Genomic DNA, 17,805 nt, shown 5'->3' with positions numbered 1-17,805 from the left:
CTGAACTTCAACCATTTATCGAATAACAAGATGCGCACACCGATTTCAGTTGAAACCCAAGTAGCTGTGGCATTGCATTACCTCTCAGATGAGGGAACGTATCAGGCCCTAAAATAAGCGTGGATCTGACTCACTTTGTGGAGTTGTAAGTATAAATTGTTGATTTGTATTTGTAGAAAATGTGGCTTTGTAAATAGTGCATTATCTTACAAGTGTAGCATACAATACCAATCGAAACGCCTAAAATAAAATAATTCTTTTCAACATAAAGTGCATGCTCAAACCCAGCCTTATGTATTGCACTCATCTTTTATAAGAAAAATGAAGGACTTATTCTTTGTAGTCGTTAATTGCTAACGTGTGAATGTGGAAAAGCGGCAAAGGGGATAAATATCTAAAGGGATTAAATTCGCTCGTGTCTGACAAAGTTTTGCCCAAGATTGGACGTTCGCAAATGTTTTTATACAAAGAGATGTACAATTACGTGTACAAATTACCAAAAAGTGTAGCCCAGGCACCTATTTTGGACCAGGTAAAAACCAGCAACAAACATTGGGAAAAAGCAGCTGTAACTTGATTTTTTAGATTAAAGATACATTTTACTTTCTTTGAAGCATTGGAACGTTCTTAGAAATAATGATACTTCGACAAATGTGAATAACACGACTGCGTTTATTGTATCAAACGTATGATGTAATATTTGGTGTGGCTATAGCCAGTATACTTTATTTTTTTGGGTACAAATGAAAAGCCCCCATGATGAAATAGACCATGTCCTCTACTATCTCGTGCAACGCAGAACCCCTCTGCCAATCAATCCAATCAATCCAATCAATCAAATCTGCAAAACCTGCCTCCCCCTCCCTTTCTCCCCTCCCTTCCTCCCCTCCCTTCCTCCCCTCCCTTCCTCCCCTCCCTTCCTCCCCTCCCTTCCTCCCCTCCCTTCCTCCCCTCCCTTCCTCCCCTCCCTTCCTCCCCTCCCTTCCTCCCCTCCCTTCCTCCCCTCCCTTCCTCCCCTCCCTTCCTCCCCTCCCTTCCTCCCCTCCCTTCCTCCCCTCCCTTCCTCCCCTCCCTTCCTCCCCTCCCTTCCTCCCCTCCCTTCCTCCCCTCCCTTCCTCCCCTCCCTTCCTCCCCTCCCTTCCTCCCCTCCCTTCCTCCCCTCCCTTCCTCCCCTCCCTTCCTCCCCTCCCTTCCTCCCCTCCCTTCCTCCCCTCCCTTCCTCCCCTCCCTTCCTCCCCTCCCTTCCTCCCCTCCCTTCCTCCCCTCCCTTCCTCCCCTCCCTTCCTCCCCTCCACCAATCCCTCAAATCATCAACAACAACAGCAACAACATCAACAACAGCAGCAGTTCATCTGCGTTCATTCATCATGCTGACAACAACATCGGAGCGAAGGGGGAAAGCACAACGACCACAATGAGCAGGCTAGGATTCAGAGAAATGAAGAGGGCTTCCTGCACGTTTTGCACCAGATTTCGGTCCTCTTTTTTGGTAAGAAAAATATTTTAAAAATGTAGGATTTTCTTTTTCGTTAAATGAATTCGCTTATTTTTTATATGCGCGAAATGAAATTGGCTTGGTATTGCTAGAAAGCAGTCAGCTCAATGTAGCCCCTAGCTGGTGTCTTGTTCTTTCAAATATCTGTAGCGCAAAGCAGCAGATCTTGGAACAAATTAAATATTGAATAGAAAGACAAGAAAGGCAGAATCCCTAACGAAACATGTATTTTCAGGGCTAGCGCCAAAAGCTGAGGAGCTGTTTTCTTAAGGTTACGGTAAACGTTTTTGACACGATATTTGGTTTTATCTCCCTAAAAGCCAAACCATTTACGAAATCAGATTAAACTATACATCATTCGATGCACAAAAACTTGGCGATTCCAACCATATCCAAATAATTTTGTAAAATGATACTTTCCAGGCAAATTTATTGCTTGACTCATATCAGTAGAAAGTGCAGATCCTAAGAAGCCGGTCTCAGATTTTTCAAATTCCTCCTCCCCTTGAAACTGTACCCTGTCAAAAATTGGCAAACAGTTTTTCTTCCCTCTCATGGCTGTATTTGACTATAAAAGGCAGACCAGAGTAAATACAAAAATTTTGAGACAGATTTTGCTTACCCCACATCTGTCCTGGCCATGTGCAAATTTTTGAGCCATTCGATTGGTTCCTTGGGTACAAAATAGCTTTTTCATACCTGTATGTAGAGGATTTGTGAGTCCGGAGAAAACAGGATTTTGATGATTGCCCTTGCAAGGTACACTCATAAACCACAGTGTAATCCGGATCAAGACACTAGAAGTTTTATGATCAATAAGCCTGTTTAAATAAAAAGCCCTGTTTATTTAAATTGGCTTATTTAAACATGGCCCAGGGGCCCATGAATGGCCCAGGGGCCATTCATGGGATGCATGGATGTGCCATGTGATATTGTAAATGAGACATGCGACCACAACCGCAAAGCAAGGATAATCGGCTTAACAGGTCAAGTGATTTTCAGACCTCAACTAAAAGTTTTGATAAAGAAATTATGGAAACCTTCGTTTACATGGCATTTTTTCCATTTTCAAGATTTCTGTTCGTTTCAATTTTGGTATCATTGTGTGCCTTGAAAGTCGGGCTACTTGAATGTAAAATAATCAAAGAATGGATGTTTTCATCCAAAAAACGTTTACTGTAACCTTAAAATGTGTTTTATGTTTCATGTTCCTTACATTTACTAGCAAGCAAATATTTTCATAGCATGTACCTATATGTTTTAAGCTCAATAGTCATGCATCTGACAATGTCACTCATTTGGTTATAGTTGTATTCAATTATATTCAACATTCCACTTTATACTAAAAACTAAAATGGTTTTCTGTTTATAGTTTGAAAGACTTCTAACGTCATCTAGCAGTCATGGTGTAAAGATTGTTGAAGTTGGGCCCAGGGATGGCTTGCAGAATGAAAAGGTGCTCTTTAACCCATATACTAATGATGAACAGAAAGTTTTGTTACCATTATCAAACACATCATATTCTCTCTTATGAGCAACCACTCTCTAATGATCGCCCCTCTCCAAAGAGTGCCCCCTTTTCAGCAAAGCTTTGGATGACTGTCCCTCTCTAATTAGCAACACAACTATTATGAAAACAGATGAAGACCAGCGAATCATCACAATAGTCATCAGTTAAAACATATTTGATAAAACCTATGCTGTTTCATTGGGAATATTATCTGTGAATACTGACAGAACCAGGTAAAAATCCATTCAAAGGTTTTGACCATTTTGATATTTAAGATGCCACTCCAGTGTTTATGCAAATTAACAAGGGTTTAGACTCTTAAGAAATTGACATCTTAAAAATATTTTGCCTTTGTAAATCAAAGCTTTTCTTTTATTGATGGTTTTTTTAATTTTTTAATGAGCGCCCTCTCTAATGAATGCCCCTTGCAAATGAGCATCCCTTCTAAAAGGGCTAAAAGTTAAATGTGGGCCCCTGGTGCTAATTAGAGAGAATACAGTATGTCTCAAGAGACCAGTCATTTTAACCTGGGAACAATTTTTCACCTCGCTCTGAGAGAGCAAGATGGTTGAGACTTATGTGCCAGAAGTTTTGCCTCAGATGGCATTTTAATGGGACCTGACATCAGAGGATGAAGGCTTAACTGTAGTACTAGCCACAGGAAAAATAATTTCTTTCCGGAGACAAACATAATAACCTTTCAGGATATTTCCTTTGAAAAATGAGTTTCTGAAGAATGCTGGGATGTGAATATGTATGAATCTTGGCTCTATCTTATTAATAGTTTCATTTTAGCTAGTAAATAAAAAACGTGCTCTTCGTCATCATATCAATCGTTGTCAACACAACAATTTACTTTAATGTGTAAATGCAAAATTACTTGAAGCTCTTCCTGTAATACTGTGAGTTATCATATTCATTTCAGGATATCATCAACACAGAGACAAAAATTGAGTTTATTAACAGACTGTCAGATACTGGTTTGCAAACCATTGAAAGCACAAGTTTTGTATCACCCAAATGGGTGCCACAGGTATGGTTGAAACGTTTTTTTAATGCAAAACCATTTTTAGCACTAGCTATAGAATATGTTCTGAAATAAGTTTGCTAGAGAAATTTTTTCTTTTTTAAAGGTTCTAATAGTTGGATTTCTTGCCGAATGTAAGTAAAATAGTTGGTCATAAAGTTTGAATCTTAGATGTTCTAAAGTAATCTTGTTGAAAAATAACTTTGAGCTTTATCTTGTTTGCATCAGCTAGCAGACAGCAAGGAAGTGATGACAAAAATCGACAGAAGAAATGGAATATCATACCCAGTCTTGGTTCCCAATATGCAAGGTTTTCAACTTGCTGTGAGTAGAACACTTCTTTTTTCCCTTGTATAAACATAATCTTTCATGTCCTTTTATTTTTAGCAACAAATAAAGCATCAAAAACCTGAATACAGTGTACAAAAAGCAAGTTTTCCAGAACTGTCTAAGACAAGACTCCTTTGATATTTCAGTCCCAAGCCATTAGCAACAGATAGAAATGATTCTGTGATTGCTGCTTCAAAGCCATGTAGAAGTTTCTTAAAATTTTGTCTCATTTCATTTTAGCTGAAAGGGGATTTATAATAGCAATGATGTTTTACTTTGGCTTTTGTTTAATGAAACTTTCAAGCTAACAGATGCTAGTCTTTTTCATTGCAGTTCAAACAGGTTTTTTTGTGTTACAAATATTTGATTTATATTATTCATCTTTATGTTTCTTTTCCCAATTGATGAAATGCATTGAACAATAAACAGATTGCATCTAATGTAAAAATTTTAGCTCGCAACTGGAGTCAAAGAAATATCAATTTTTGGAGCTGCTTCTGAATCATTTTCAAGGTAACTTGTTTCAGAAAAAGAATAGTTCTGGATGTTTAAGGGTCTGAAAAATCAGTTTTGCAATTGGGGAAATTTCCTAAGAAAACTTTGTTTAAACTACTTTGTAAAACAATTTGTACTGCTTGTTTCTTGTGTGTGTCCTTAAGTGGCTTGTTTACATATTTAGCTTTAGCCAAGCCTGGGCACTTAAAACCCACCTTAAACAAATAAACTCAAAGAGCCCCTGAAAACATGAATCGACATTGCCACAAAAAACAGTATTGTTTTTAAAAGAAAATTTATTAAACTTAAATCATCTCCTCAAATAAAAGTAATGTCTTTTTTGATGACATTTTATGTCTGACTGGTTTTATGACCACTTCTACTCGAATACAATTTTAAATGAAAACACAGTTTTTGTGTTATAACTTCCCTCTACATAAACAGGGTAAATCTGTGATTAAAAAGTATCCCTATTTACACGATACTGTATTCAAATGAATACAACACAGTATTCAGCTCAGGGGTGTGGTGTAGGGGCTCATCCCCCTTGTTAATGACAAAAAGAGTCGATGTCTTCTTTTGCTATTGTTTTTTGCAACATTTTGTGTGAGAGCTCCCCTGTTCTTGTGTGCGAGTCCCATCATAGCACTACACCCCTGTTGACTTTCTGTGTACACGGAGGCACTAATGACTATGGTATGAAATGAGAGCTATCGTTTTGGTTATGGGTTGACAAGGAGACTACTTTTCGTTTTCAAATAATGGCCTCCTTGTCGTTGCACACAAAGCCATGCCTCTTGAAGATTCCTTCCAGTGTAGTGGACTTGCTAAAGCAAAAAGTTATATATTTATGTAAAAAATCTGCACGTCTTTTGCGTGTTAATGTTTTTTTATTTCATAATCAAGGATGCCCCCGAAAAAAATTATTTAGAGGTGTGAAATAGAGAACCTCGAATTCCCTACAAACCTGTTTTTTGGAGCACCATTTAAGTCAAGGCCTGTTAAGGTCGAGTCAGAAAAAAAGTGGAATTAGACTATGCAATATTGAAACTGCTCAAGGTCACCCTCTCTTTCCTTGCTCTCATTCCTTCCCTTCCCTTAATTTCGTTTTATTGCTAAATTCATTGCATAGCTTTTGTTGTGTTTTTACCGCAGGAAAAACATTAACTGCTCAATAGAAGAAAGCTTGGACAGATTCAAACCGGTTTCTGAAGCTGCAAAGGAACATGGGATAAAGATACGTGGGTAATTTTTTTTTAATTTTCTGTTCACTGCAAGATTATCTTAAAACAACTTTATTTTTCTGTAATTTTTTAGACATGAATTAAAAGTTTTGGAAATCTTCCTCGTCAAAGCTCTTGCAATTGTATCGTACCTTGAAATGGCTGTATCATGTTTATCTATCATTGGATTTTAAATATGAAAATAAAAGCTCAGAAAAGTGAATACCCAGATAGACACGTTATAACAAACTTTATGAAAAATGCTTTAAGCAAAACGCAGCAAGCAACACTCGGGTTTTAGCAAAAACATCGTTGTTGATTATTTTCTGCAAAACGAGTGCAAAGAAAAAAAAAATGCGTATTGTGAGACAAAAGACGTTAAATCTAGAGACAATGATTCTCAGCCTTCCTGGAACCAGCGATACCACACCCTAATTCCTCATTTACAAGACTTGTATTGAAATGACAAAATATTTAAAGGAGAACTGACACGCAAAGATAAGTTTGGCTAAATCGGTAGTTTGTGAAAAGCAAATTCCGGGATCGAACAAATTTTTTAAATCATAGTTACCGTTTTTGAAATTCAGGCGTTTTAAGTTGAGAAACGACAAGTGTTCCGACAACTTGAGACTCGAGGCGAAAATCGTCACGAGTGGGCGATCATCTTTGACGTCACAAGTGACATGTTCTCAGCACGTATCGTGTTTCTCTATAGAGCCATTCTCAAAGAAAACTTGTAAAACCCGAACCTCTTTTTATCTAGAAATAGTCCCCTGCCCGTTTTAACTACCTTCCCCGACTATTTTAGTTCTCATAGCATGAATCCAATCTTTTCTTCACCCCAATACTTAGTAAAAAGTCTCGAAATTCTCTCCCCGAGGCTGACATGACGTCAGAATTTGTCGGCCCCTTTGAAAAAAAATGATGGTAGAGATTTTATTTTGACCCGGAGTCAAAATAAAATCTTCAACGATGGATCATCATCGCCAATTAAGCGGATTAAAAACGACAGATAGCATCAAACTTTTTTCAGCAATTTAGCCTTTTACACGATCGTTGTCGTTCATCGCGGTCCAATATCGAAAAAAAATTTAAGGAAAAACGATCGTGTAAACCCGCCTTAAGAAAATGCTGCGGACAAATGTTTATTTTGTGCATGTGAAAGGAGCTAATTTTGCATTTTTGACACATAATTGACTTTTTCAATGGTTTGGGACTCTGAATCGGAGTTTTATTACACTGATTTCGAAACAAATGGAGAATTTCAGCCGTCTGAGTTTTTGCTACCAACCGGCGCTGCCGCTTGGGCAGACAGTCGTCCCATGGCTCAACATTGACGATGTTATGAACAAAGAACAGACTGGGAGTACAAACTGATATGGAATTTCTATTAAAAACAATGATATTGCTACAATCTAAATGAGAGCAGGTATCGTAAAACTAGAATTCATTTCAGATTGAAGCGTCTTTGTTCAGACTGCTTTGTCTGTATGGCCTAATTCGCTGAAATGCCTATGATGCCCTAAACGGAACTGCAAGTTATTCATTATCAATGTAGCATTCTATTTTTGTTTTTCAATGTTTCAAACGCGTTAACTGTATCGTGATATTAAATAGTAAAGGCGGGTTAAAAGTCAACTTGTGCGGATTATATGCCATTTCCACCGAGCGTGAAGGGTTTCGGAAACTGATAAGTTACCTGGCAGTCGAAAAATCTGGAGTTACGAAATAGGCTTTTAGCTCTTAGTCAAAGAACTTGATTTCTTAGTCGGAGAGAATGCTGCTAGCAGTGGAATATCAACTGGCGCATTATCTTCTTTTGCAAACAATTTTGACTTGGGTAGGGAATGGTCTTTTTCAAGACTAGGTTATTCCCTAGTATATCAACCTCTGTTAAAATACAATAATCAAGTTCAGTGAAATTATTATTTAGTCACACTCGCAGCTCCCATCAACCAAGATTTTTCTTGAATTCATATTTCTGCACCCAAAGCAGGTTGCAGGATCGCTTTTACCGCTGTCTCCACTAGATTTCGTTTGTCTTTTGGCTATTGCTTCATACACCACCCCCCCCCCCCCCCTCCACTACCCCCATGCTTCGATTTTATTTATAATTATAAAAATAAAAACTTTGAAGAAACGGTATCAGTTTACAAACAAAGTCGACTCCTTTTTTCACAAGCTTAGAGGTTCTTTCAATGTTTCCAAGCATGTGGTTCGAAGATATCATGGTATAAAAATAAATTTTATGTGGATATTGGCGTCCTAGCAGACATGTAGCTAGGATTTTCTAGCTTCTTTATACTTATAAATGAAATGCCTGACGATTTTTTGTCTTTTCACCGCGGAATATTTTCAATAAAACACGAAACTTCATTTTTACTTTCACCGTTGCGGTGAAAGCCCTTACAACGGCATTGTTAACATGTCACTTGTGACGTCAACCGAGAATTTTAACAACTCCTGGCGATAATCTTGTTTCCGCTTCGGGAAATTCCCGAGTCCTAGTTGTGACGTAATTGACAGATAAAAGTGCAAATATCAGAAAAAACGGCGAATCTAAGAAGAAAACTTTTTCCAGATTTGAAATCAGCGACAAATTTTGCATCGAATAAGCCAAAGTTATTTTTGCGTGTCAGTTCTCCTTTAAAACAGCAATGAATTGTTTAGCAAATATGAATTTCTAAATTAATTTCTTGAATTTAAAAAATTGTTTTGTTCAGCGAGAAAGTGAATTCAGCAGTTAAGTAAATTACAATAAAAACTCATTATCATTATACTCGATAACCATCTAAACCTTATATTCCCATACCTAAAATTGCTGCGAAGGCGACCTTATTATGACCTCTAGCAGCTACTGATTAGCGACTACTGAAAGTTAACCGTTTACCTCAAACGATTTGTGCGGTCAAATCCTTTAAAAGTTTTCAATATTTATTTCATCATGACAAACAATGTGAATACTTGTATCCAGCCTCGTAGTTTGACGGAAAATTCTGATATGAGCACAAAAAATTTTACAATAAAATTTCGAGTAGTTTCAAAACTAGGCCGTAATTTGTTGAATTTGCCCCGTTAGGGATTCATCCTGCAAGTGAAAATTCTGTTTTTTATTTGCAGTTATGTGTCTTGCGTAGCTGGTTGCCCCTATGAAGGAAATATTGAGCCAGCAGCTGTTGCCAAGGTTGCCCTTTAACATTGCTTAACACTTTATTTTAATACGAAGGGGTCTCAACACAGTACATTATATACATCAGTACACCATATTTATACAAAAACTTGCAGACGTCCGCGTTACTCTGAGAAGCCTCCATGTCTGACCCGGGGGTGCAGGCCCCGCGCGTTCCTCATACAACCCAGGTGGATGTTACTTGTGAATTTGATTTCTAGACGGCTGCACTTAATCACAGAGATTGATTTGCAACATTGAGATCATGGAGAAACCTTCTTTCTTCTAACTTCTAGTTCATAAAAATCCCCAGTCAATTTTCCTCATATAAACAAGGCAACATTTAACACTAGGAACCCTACAAAAAATTAAGAAAAAAAATTAAAACTTAAGTGCACCGATTTCAAGGGGCCAGCGAAACAGTTTCAGTCAAGATTTTTTTCAAAACGCGGCTTTAGAAAGAATTTGACCCCCGTACTTGCCATCTGAACGAGCGAGCCCTATATTCTTGCTAAAGGCTCCCACATTAAGCCGAAAACCCACTCTGGAAAACGATCCGCGGATCGGATCAGATGGTGTTGTTCTGATCAGTTTCTTTCGATCCGCGGATCGTTTGAGATTGGAATGCACGTTGACATTTGCTCCACGGAATCCTTGCCTCATGACGCAAGTGCTCTATTGTTTAAAAAGTTCTAATTCGATTTTGTCACACGTTTCTCTAACTCATGTTTGTCTAATAAATACCACTGCAATGCACAACAGGTTGCCAAAGCGATGGCTGAACTTGGTTGCTATGAAGTTTCCCTTGGCGATACAATCGGAGTAGGGACACCAGGTGCGTCTTGTTCCAACTTAGACCCTGTTTACACGAGACCTGGACCAGATCGGATCCAAAAGTATCCGGATACTTGTGGATCCGATTCCAGGCGTTTACACGCGATCCGATCCAAAACAATTTGCGTTTACACGGGATCGGATCCATATGATATAAACAGATAATGCTCATGCGCTTTTCAAAAATGGCCTGCATCAGAGGTTTTAGATCCTGTCAACACAATGTTAGTACCCTTTATTAGTAGCTTTAGACTGTGTTCCCTGGTTTTCATCTTTTCCTTATCTTTTTACTCTTTTCTGTGCTCTTATTGATGAAACTGTAAGTTGTTCGAATGCTATTTATAAGCCCGTTGACTAGATGGCGTTATCATATCGTCGTGGTTTTAATTCGGACAAGGACGAAACTAATGTGCAGTTACTAAAACGAAATTGTTTATCCTCGTTGCCTTGCTGTTTATTTTGTATTGCAGCTTGGAATGAGAGCTGATTAGCATCTCTTTAACCTAGGATCAATCAATGCGATGCTGGATGCTGTTTTGTGCGAAATACCGGCTTCGCAAGTAGCGATTCACTGCCATGACACTTATGGGCAGGCACTTGCCAACATCCTTGCGTCGCTTCAGGTATGTCTTTGTATACTAAATACATTTCTTTAAAACTGTATACACACACCTTTTGCATACCCATTTTTGAGATTATACGTTATTGGATGCAAAGTCGAGGGCAGATAAACATTGTAACTGGTCTTAAGTTTTCGTTAGATTGGCATTATTCAAAAATTGGCATTATCGACTTAGCTCGAAAGCTAAAGTCTAGTACTGTATGTAAGCTTTGCTACATGTCCATCTTGTTCTTCTAATAGCGAGGAATTCGGACTGTTGATGCATCAGTTGCTGGTCTTGGAGGCTGTCCGTATGCCAAAGGTGCATCTGGAAATGTAGCCACTGAAGATGTTGTTTACATGTTAAAAGGCATGGGGCTCAAGACGGTGTGTTTGCAATTATATCTTTTGTGATTAATAAAACCGTAATGTAATGACAGCTAAATGTGTTTCTTCGCACAAGATGCGTTGACACAAGATGCGTTGACACAAGATGCGTTGGCACAAGATGCGTTGGCACAAGATGCGTTGGCACAAGATGCGTTGGCACAAGATGCGTTGGCACAAGATGCGTTGGCACAAGATGCGTTGGGCCCTGCCTAGCCAACCCATCGACAGTACTGTGTACCTATTAGATTAACAGTCATTGTAACTGCTATTTTTCGAGAATTGTATGTCAGTTTCTTGGAACATAATTCATTTCTTTGTTTTTTTTGCAGTTTATCAACCTTGGGATTAGCATTTCCTTTGTTTTACTAATAAAAAATGCTCTATCGCATTAAAGCTAATCCTTGCAATGGAGATAATTTCAACATCCACACATTAATTTAAAGATTCAGCTGTCACAATTTATAGATTCACCAAGTAGGGGGTTTTCTTTGTTTTTCAATTAAGCAAAGTGTCTTCAGATTGTTTCAAACTACACATATACTAAGCTTGAAAAAAAGCTTAAATATATTTGGTTGTCTCTGTAGCGCAATTCAACAACTTTTAGCCAGAAATCCTTGCTTATGTGGTTTAATCATACATTTTTATACCTTAGATGTATTTTCATACATTATTTTATTTTCAGGGAGTGAGTTTGAAAAAGATAGTTAAAGTTGGATTGTGGATTTCAAATTTTTTGAAGAGACGACCGCAGTCAAAAGTTGCCATTGCATTATCGCAAAAATCTTGCGACGTTTGTTCTGGCAAAGCCGAAATGAAATGAATCTTTAAAGACTGGTTTGAATGTGAAAGTTTTTAATCAGTCACGACGTAATTATTGTCACCTTTGTAAAAGTTTGCTTGCTTTCACAATTGCATTACAAGTAAAATTAATCCTAGTGTTATAGTAACAATCCTGCAAATACAGTCAAGTGTGAAAACCGTGCTCCTTTTGTAATATTCTCAATTTATGCTCGGTGATACATTGGGAGTTTCTAAGTTTTGTTAAGGCAATTATTTAAAAAAACTACTATTATCACAATAATTTCAAGATACAAAAGAAGTGTAGAAAGTAATTACACAATGTTTCTAAACTCTGTCTTTTCTTCCTTTTTTCAATTTCTGCAAGTCCAAGTCTTTCTTATTCGTGGCTTTAACCAAAGCGCGCAGCTAATGTTAGCTTATCTTATTTTAGCAATGCTAGTCGCGAGATCATGCCATTTATCCTCTTTTTCTTTAAGCAGTGAAATACTTTCGTCTAAAAATATGAAAATAGCAAATATTAGCCAGTCTCCATGTTGTTAAGTTTGACATAATCTATTACCAATGTTAGCATGAAGTGCCCTCGTTTGGAAGATAATATTTTGAAATAACGTGCAAATGCCATCATCACAGGGTTTTAAAAACATGAAACAACCCAGTTTCTGCTAGAATAACGTACAAATGCTATGGTGTCAATATTTGTGAGAGCATGTAACAAACAAGAAAATTCTAAAATAACACGCAGCTGCAAAATGTTTTGGAATGCATGTAACAATCAAGATAATTCTATAACAACACGCAACTGCAAAATGTTTGGGAGTTCATGTAACAACCCGGTCCGTTCTACAACAATGGGAAACTTCTGTCATGCAAATGCTTGGAAGAGGATGTAACAACAAAGATAATTTTATAACAACACGCAACTGCAAAATGTTTGGGAGTTCGTGTAAGAACCCGGTCCGTTCTACAACAATGGGAAACTTCTGTCATGCAAATGCTTGGAATAGGATGTAAAAACAAAGATAATTTTATAACAACACGCAACTGCAAAATGTTTGGGAGTTCGTGTAAGAACCCGGTCCGTTCTACAACAATGGGAAACTTCTGTCATGCAAATGCTTGGAGTAGGATGTAAAAACAAAGATAATTCTATAACAACACCCAACTGCAAAATGTTTGGGAGTTCGTGTAACAACCCGGTCTGTTGATGTAACAAGAAAGATAATTATATAAAAATAGGCAACTGCAAAATGTTTGGGAGTTCGTGTAACAACCCGGACCGTTCTACAACAATGGGAAACTTCTGTCATCCAAATGCTTCGAAGAGGATGTAAGAACAAAGATGATTCTATAACAACACGCAACTGCAAAATGTTTGGGAGTTCGTGTAACAACCCGGTCTGTTCTACAACAATGGGAAACTTCTGTCATGCAAATGTTTGGGAGTTCGTGTAACAACCCGGTCCTTTCTACAACAATGGGAAACTTCTATCATGCAAATGTTTGGAAGAGGATGTAACAACCAAGATAATTCTATAACAGCACGCAACTGCAAAATGTTTGGGAGTTCGTGTAACAACCCGGTCCGTTCTACAACAATGGAAAACTTCTGTAATGCAAATGCTTGGAAGAGGATGTAACAACAAAGATAATTTTATAACAACACGCAACTGCAAAATGTTTGGGAGTTCGTGTAAGAACCCGGTCCGTTCTACAACAATGGGAAACTTCTGTCATGCAAATGCTTGGAATAGGATGTGAAAACCAAGGTAATTCTATAACAACACGCAACTGCAAAATGTTTGGGAGTTCGTGTAACAACCCGGTCCGTTCTACAACAATGGGAAACTTCTGTCATGCAAATGCTTGGAAGAGGATGTAACAACAAAGATAATTTTATAACAACACGCAACTGCAAAATGTTTGGGAGTTCGTGTAACAACCCGGTCTGTTGATGTAACAAGAAAGATAATTATATAAAAATAGGCAACTGCAAAATGTTTGGGAGTTCGTGTAACAACCCGGTCCGTTCTACAACAATGGGAAACTTCTGTCATGCAAATACTTGGAAGAGGATGTAACAACAAAGATAATTTTATAAGAACACGCAACTGCAAAATGTTTGGGAGTTCGTGTAACAACCCGGTCCGTTCTACAACAATGGGAAACTTCTGTCATGCAAATGCTTGGAGTAGGATGTAAAAACAAAGATAATTCTATAACAACACCCAACTGCAAAATGTTTGGGAGTTCGTGTAACAACCCGGTCTGTTGATGTAACAAGAAAGATAATTATATAAAAATAGGCAACTGCAAAATGTTTGGGAGTTCGTGTAACAACCCGGACCGTTCTACAACAATGGGAAACTTCTGTCATCCAAATGCTTCGAAGAGGATGTAAGAACAAAGATGATTCTATAACAACACGCAACTGCAAAATGTTTGGGAGTTCGTGTAACAACCCGGTCTGTTCTACAACAATGGGAAACTTCTGTCATGCAAATGTTTGGGAGTTCGTGTAACAACCCGGTCCTTTCTACAACAATGGGAAACTTCTATCATGCAAATGTTTGGAAGAGGATGTAACAACCAAGATAATTCTATAACAGCACGCAACTGCAAAATGTTTGGGAGTTCGTGTAACAACCCGGTCCGTTCTACAACAATGGAAAACTTCTGTAATGCAAATGCTTGGAAGAGGATGTAACAACAAAGATAATTTTATAACAACACGCAACTGCAAAATGTTTGGGAGTTCGTGTAAGAACCCGGTCCGTTCTACAACAATGGGAAACTTCTGTCATGCAAATGCTTGGAATAGGATGTGAAAACCAAGGTAATTCTATAACAACACGCAACTGCAAAATGTTTGGGAGTTCGTGTAACAACCCGGTCCGTTCTACAACAATGGGAAACTTCTGTCATGCAAATGCTTGGAAGAGGATGTAACAACAAAGATAATTTTATAACAACACGCAACTGCAAAATGTTTGGGAGTTCGTGTAACAACCCGGTCTGTTGATGTAACAAGAAAGATAATTATATAAAAATAGGCAACTGCAAAATGTTTGGGAGTTCGTGTAACAACCCGGTCCGTTCTACAACAATGGGAAACTTCTGTCATGCAAATACTTGGAAGAGGATGTAACAACAAAGATAATTTTATAAGAACACGCAACTGCAAAATGTTTGGGAGTTCGTGTAACAACCCGGTCCGTTCTACAACAATGGGAAACTTCTGTCATGCAAATGCTTGGAAGAGGATGTAACAACAAAGATAATTTTATAACAACACGCAACTGCAAAATGTTTGGGAGTGTGTGTAACAACCCGGACCGTTCTACAACAATGGGAAACTTCTGACATCCAAATGCTTGGAAGAGGATGTAACAACAAAGATAATTCTATAACAACACGCAACTGCAAAATGTTTGGGAGTTCGTGTAACAACCCGGTCCGTTCTACAACAATGGGAAACTTCTGTCATGCAAATGCTTGGAGTAGGATGTAACAACCAAGATAATTATGTAAAAACACCCAACTGCAAAATGTTTGGGTGTGTGTGTAACAGCCCGGTCTGTTGATGTAACAAGAAAGATAATTATATAACAATAGGCAACTGCAAAATGTTTGGGAGTTCGTGTAATAACCCGGTCCCTTCTACAACAATGGGAAACTTCTGTGATGGAAATGCTTGGAAGAGGATGTAACAAACAAGATAATTATATAACAACAGGCAACTGCAAAATGTTTGGGAGTTCGTGTAACAACCCGGTCCGTTCTACAACAATGGGAAACTTCTGTGATGGAAATGCTTGGAAGAGGATGTAACAAACAAGATAATTCTATAACAACACGCAACTGCAAAATTTTGGGAGTTCGTGTAACAACCCGGTCCGTTCTACAACAATGGGAAACTTCTGTGATGGAAATGCTTGGAAGAGGATGTAACAAACAAGATAATTCTATAACAACACGCAACTGCAAAATTTTGGGAGTTCGTGTAACAACCCGGTCCGTTTTACAACAATGGGAAACTTCTATCATGCAAATTTTTGGAATAGGATGTAACAATAGGATGTAACATAGGATGTTACATTCCCTTCCGTTATGATAGAAATACAAACGGTGGTGGGATTCTGGTTTATATCAGAGAAAAAGTTCCAGCAAATGAAATTAAACTGGTGAACATCGCCAATTCAATTGAATGTGTATTAACTGAAATTAATGTGGGCAAGAAAAAATGGGCATTGATCAGTACCTACCGCCCCCCTTCTCAATGTGAAAAATTTTTCTTCGCAGAGATGGGCAAAGTGTTTGACCAACTTACACCTCGATACGAAAACTTCGTCATTATTGGAGATTTAAATTCGGAAGAGAAAAATTATGAAATTAGCAATTTCATGGATATCTATGGATTAAAAAATCTAATAAAAAGTCCCACTTGTTATAAATCTGCTGACAATCCCTCTTCCATTGATATGTTTCTAACGAATAAAACCTCTGGTTTTCAAAACACTACGACAATAGAAGTGGGATTGTCTGATTTTCATCTAATGATACTAACAGTGTTAAAGAGTGGTTTTGTAAAAAGAGGTCCAAGGATTGTGACATACCGAGACTACAGTAAATTTGATCCTATAAAGTTTCGCAGTGACCTTAGAAGCAATCTAGCTAAGAGCAGCGAAGCATACTCTGAATATGAAAATTTTAATTCTGTAGTCGAAGAAGTTCTGAATAACCATGTACCTCTAAAACAGAAATATTTACGCGCAAATGATGCACCCTTCATGACGAAAACTTTAAGAAAGGCAATTATGCTCCGTTCACAGTTACGTAACAGATTAAACAGGCATAATACTTCTGAAAACTGGAACGCTTTTAAAAAGCAAAGAAATAGGTGTGTGAAAATTCTGCGACAAGCAAAAACATCATATTATGGTAACCTTGATATAAATTCTGTCACTGACAATAAAAAGTTCTGGAAAACTGTAAAACCACTTTTTACTGACAAGGTACAAACCTCTTCAAGTATTACGCTTATCGAAAATGAAAAGTTTATTACGAATGACAGTGAAATAGCTGAGATCCTTAATGAATTTTTTACAAATATCACAAAGACAATTGACATTGCCCCTGGTGAATGCATTCTCAATTCGACAGACCATTTGCTGGATCCTGTTGAAATTGCTGTTGAAAAATATAAACATCATCCCAGCATCCGCAAGATTAAGGATAAGGTAAACCATGGCACATTCTTCGAATTCAAACCAATTACAATGCAGGCAGTCAATGATGAATTATTGAGACTAAATACAAAAAAAGCGTCTACAATTGAAAGTATTCCTCCGCGGATACTGAAAGAAAACGAAGACATTTTTGCACCATTACTGACGACAATTTTCAATAATTCGTTGCTCCAGAAAACGTTTCCTGAAGATCTTAAATTAGGAGACATAACTCCACTATTCAAAAGTGACAAAACTACAGAAAAACGAAACTATCGACCTATCACCGTTCTATCCGCATTATCAAAGTTCTTTGAACGGCTTCTATATGCTCAGATGGTCGACTTCGCGGATACGTTCCTAGTTCCCTACTTATGTGGTTTTCGGAATATTTCAACACACAGCATGCGCTGTTGAGATTAATGGATATCTGCAAGAATTCCCTAGATAAAAAAGGGGTGGTTGGTGCCTTGCTAATGGATCTCTCAAAAGCGTTTGATTGCATAGACCATGAGCTATTAATTGCGAAATCAAATGCCTATGGTTTTTGTAAAGATGCTCAATTATTGATTTATAATTACCTGTCCGGTAGAAGACAAAGGGTAAAATTAAATGGTTCATTCAGCACTTGGCGAGAAACCTTTGCAGGTGTACCACAAGGATCAGTCCTTGGGCCTCTTCTCTTTAATTTATATATTAATGATT

At 37.8% G+C, this 17,805-nt stretch overlaps 1 protein-coding gene and 1 long non-coding RNA gene across 2 annotated transcripts in view; one reads left to right on the top strand and one right to left on the bottom strand.

Annotated features, from left to right (window-relative positions):
- The first annotated feature begins 1,331 nt into the window (after nt 1–1,331).
- LOC135690095 (hydroxymethylglutaryl-CoA lyase, mitochondrial) lies at nt 1,332–12,186 on the top strand. Its single transcript, XM_065207559.2, has 11 exons — nt 1,332–1,489; nt 2,868–2,951; nt 3,931–4,038; nt 4,261–4,356; nt 4,817–4,875; nt 6,013–6,102; nt 9,201–9,264; nt 10,012–10,084; nt 10,591–10,706; nt 10,946–11,071; nt 11,757–12,186. Exons 1-11 carry the CDS (start codon nt 1,415–1,417, stop codon nt 11,892–11,894), a joined length of 1,029 nt encoding a protein of 342 aa, XP_065063631.1. The 5' UTR covers nt 1,332–1,414; the 3' UTR covers nt 11,895–12,186.
- LOC135690096 (uncharacterized) overlaps nt 12,046–17,805 on the bottom strand; it is a 29,066-nt gene continuing 23,306 nt past the window's right edge. The window contains exon 4 of the long non-coding RNA XR_016145346.1: nt 12,046–12,368. This is a non-coding gene — a long non-coding RNA (uncharacterized LOC135690096). The remainder of the gene's footprint in view (nt 12,369–17,805) is intronic.

This window comes from Rhopilema esculentum, chromosome 5 (genome assembly GCF_057945365.1).
Source record: "Rhopilema esculentum isolate cy_ngs chromosome 5, ASM5794536v1, whole genome shotgun sequence".
Classification (NCBI taxonomy): Eukaryota; Metazoa; Cnidaria; class Scyphozoa; order Rhizostomeae; family Rhizostomatidae; genus Rhopilema; species Rhopilema esculentum.
The sequence above is the reverse complement of the archived record's forward strand: the minus strand, read 5'-3'. Positions and strand labels throughout refer to the sequence as shown.

What these genes read in the sequence shown, in the direction of transcription:
- LOC135690095 (XM_065207559.2), top strand. Translation starts at nt 1,415, where the DNA reads ATGAGCAGGCTAGGATTCAGAGAAATGAAGAGGGCTTCCTGCACGTTT. An exon ending in ATGGCTTGCAGAATGAAAAG is followed by an intron (nt 2,952 to 3,930) that starts GTGCTCTTTAAC and finishes TATTCATTTCAG; the next exon opens with GATATCATCAACACAGAGAC. An exon ending in CACCCAAATGGGTGCCACAG is followed by an intron (nt 4,039 to 4,260) that starts GTATGGTTGAAA and finishes TGTTTGCATCAG; the next exon opens with CTAGCAGACAGCAAGGAAGT.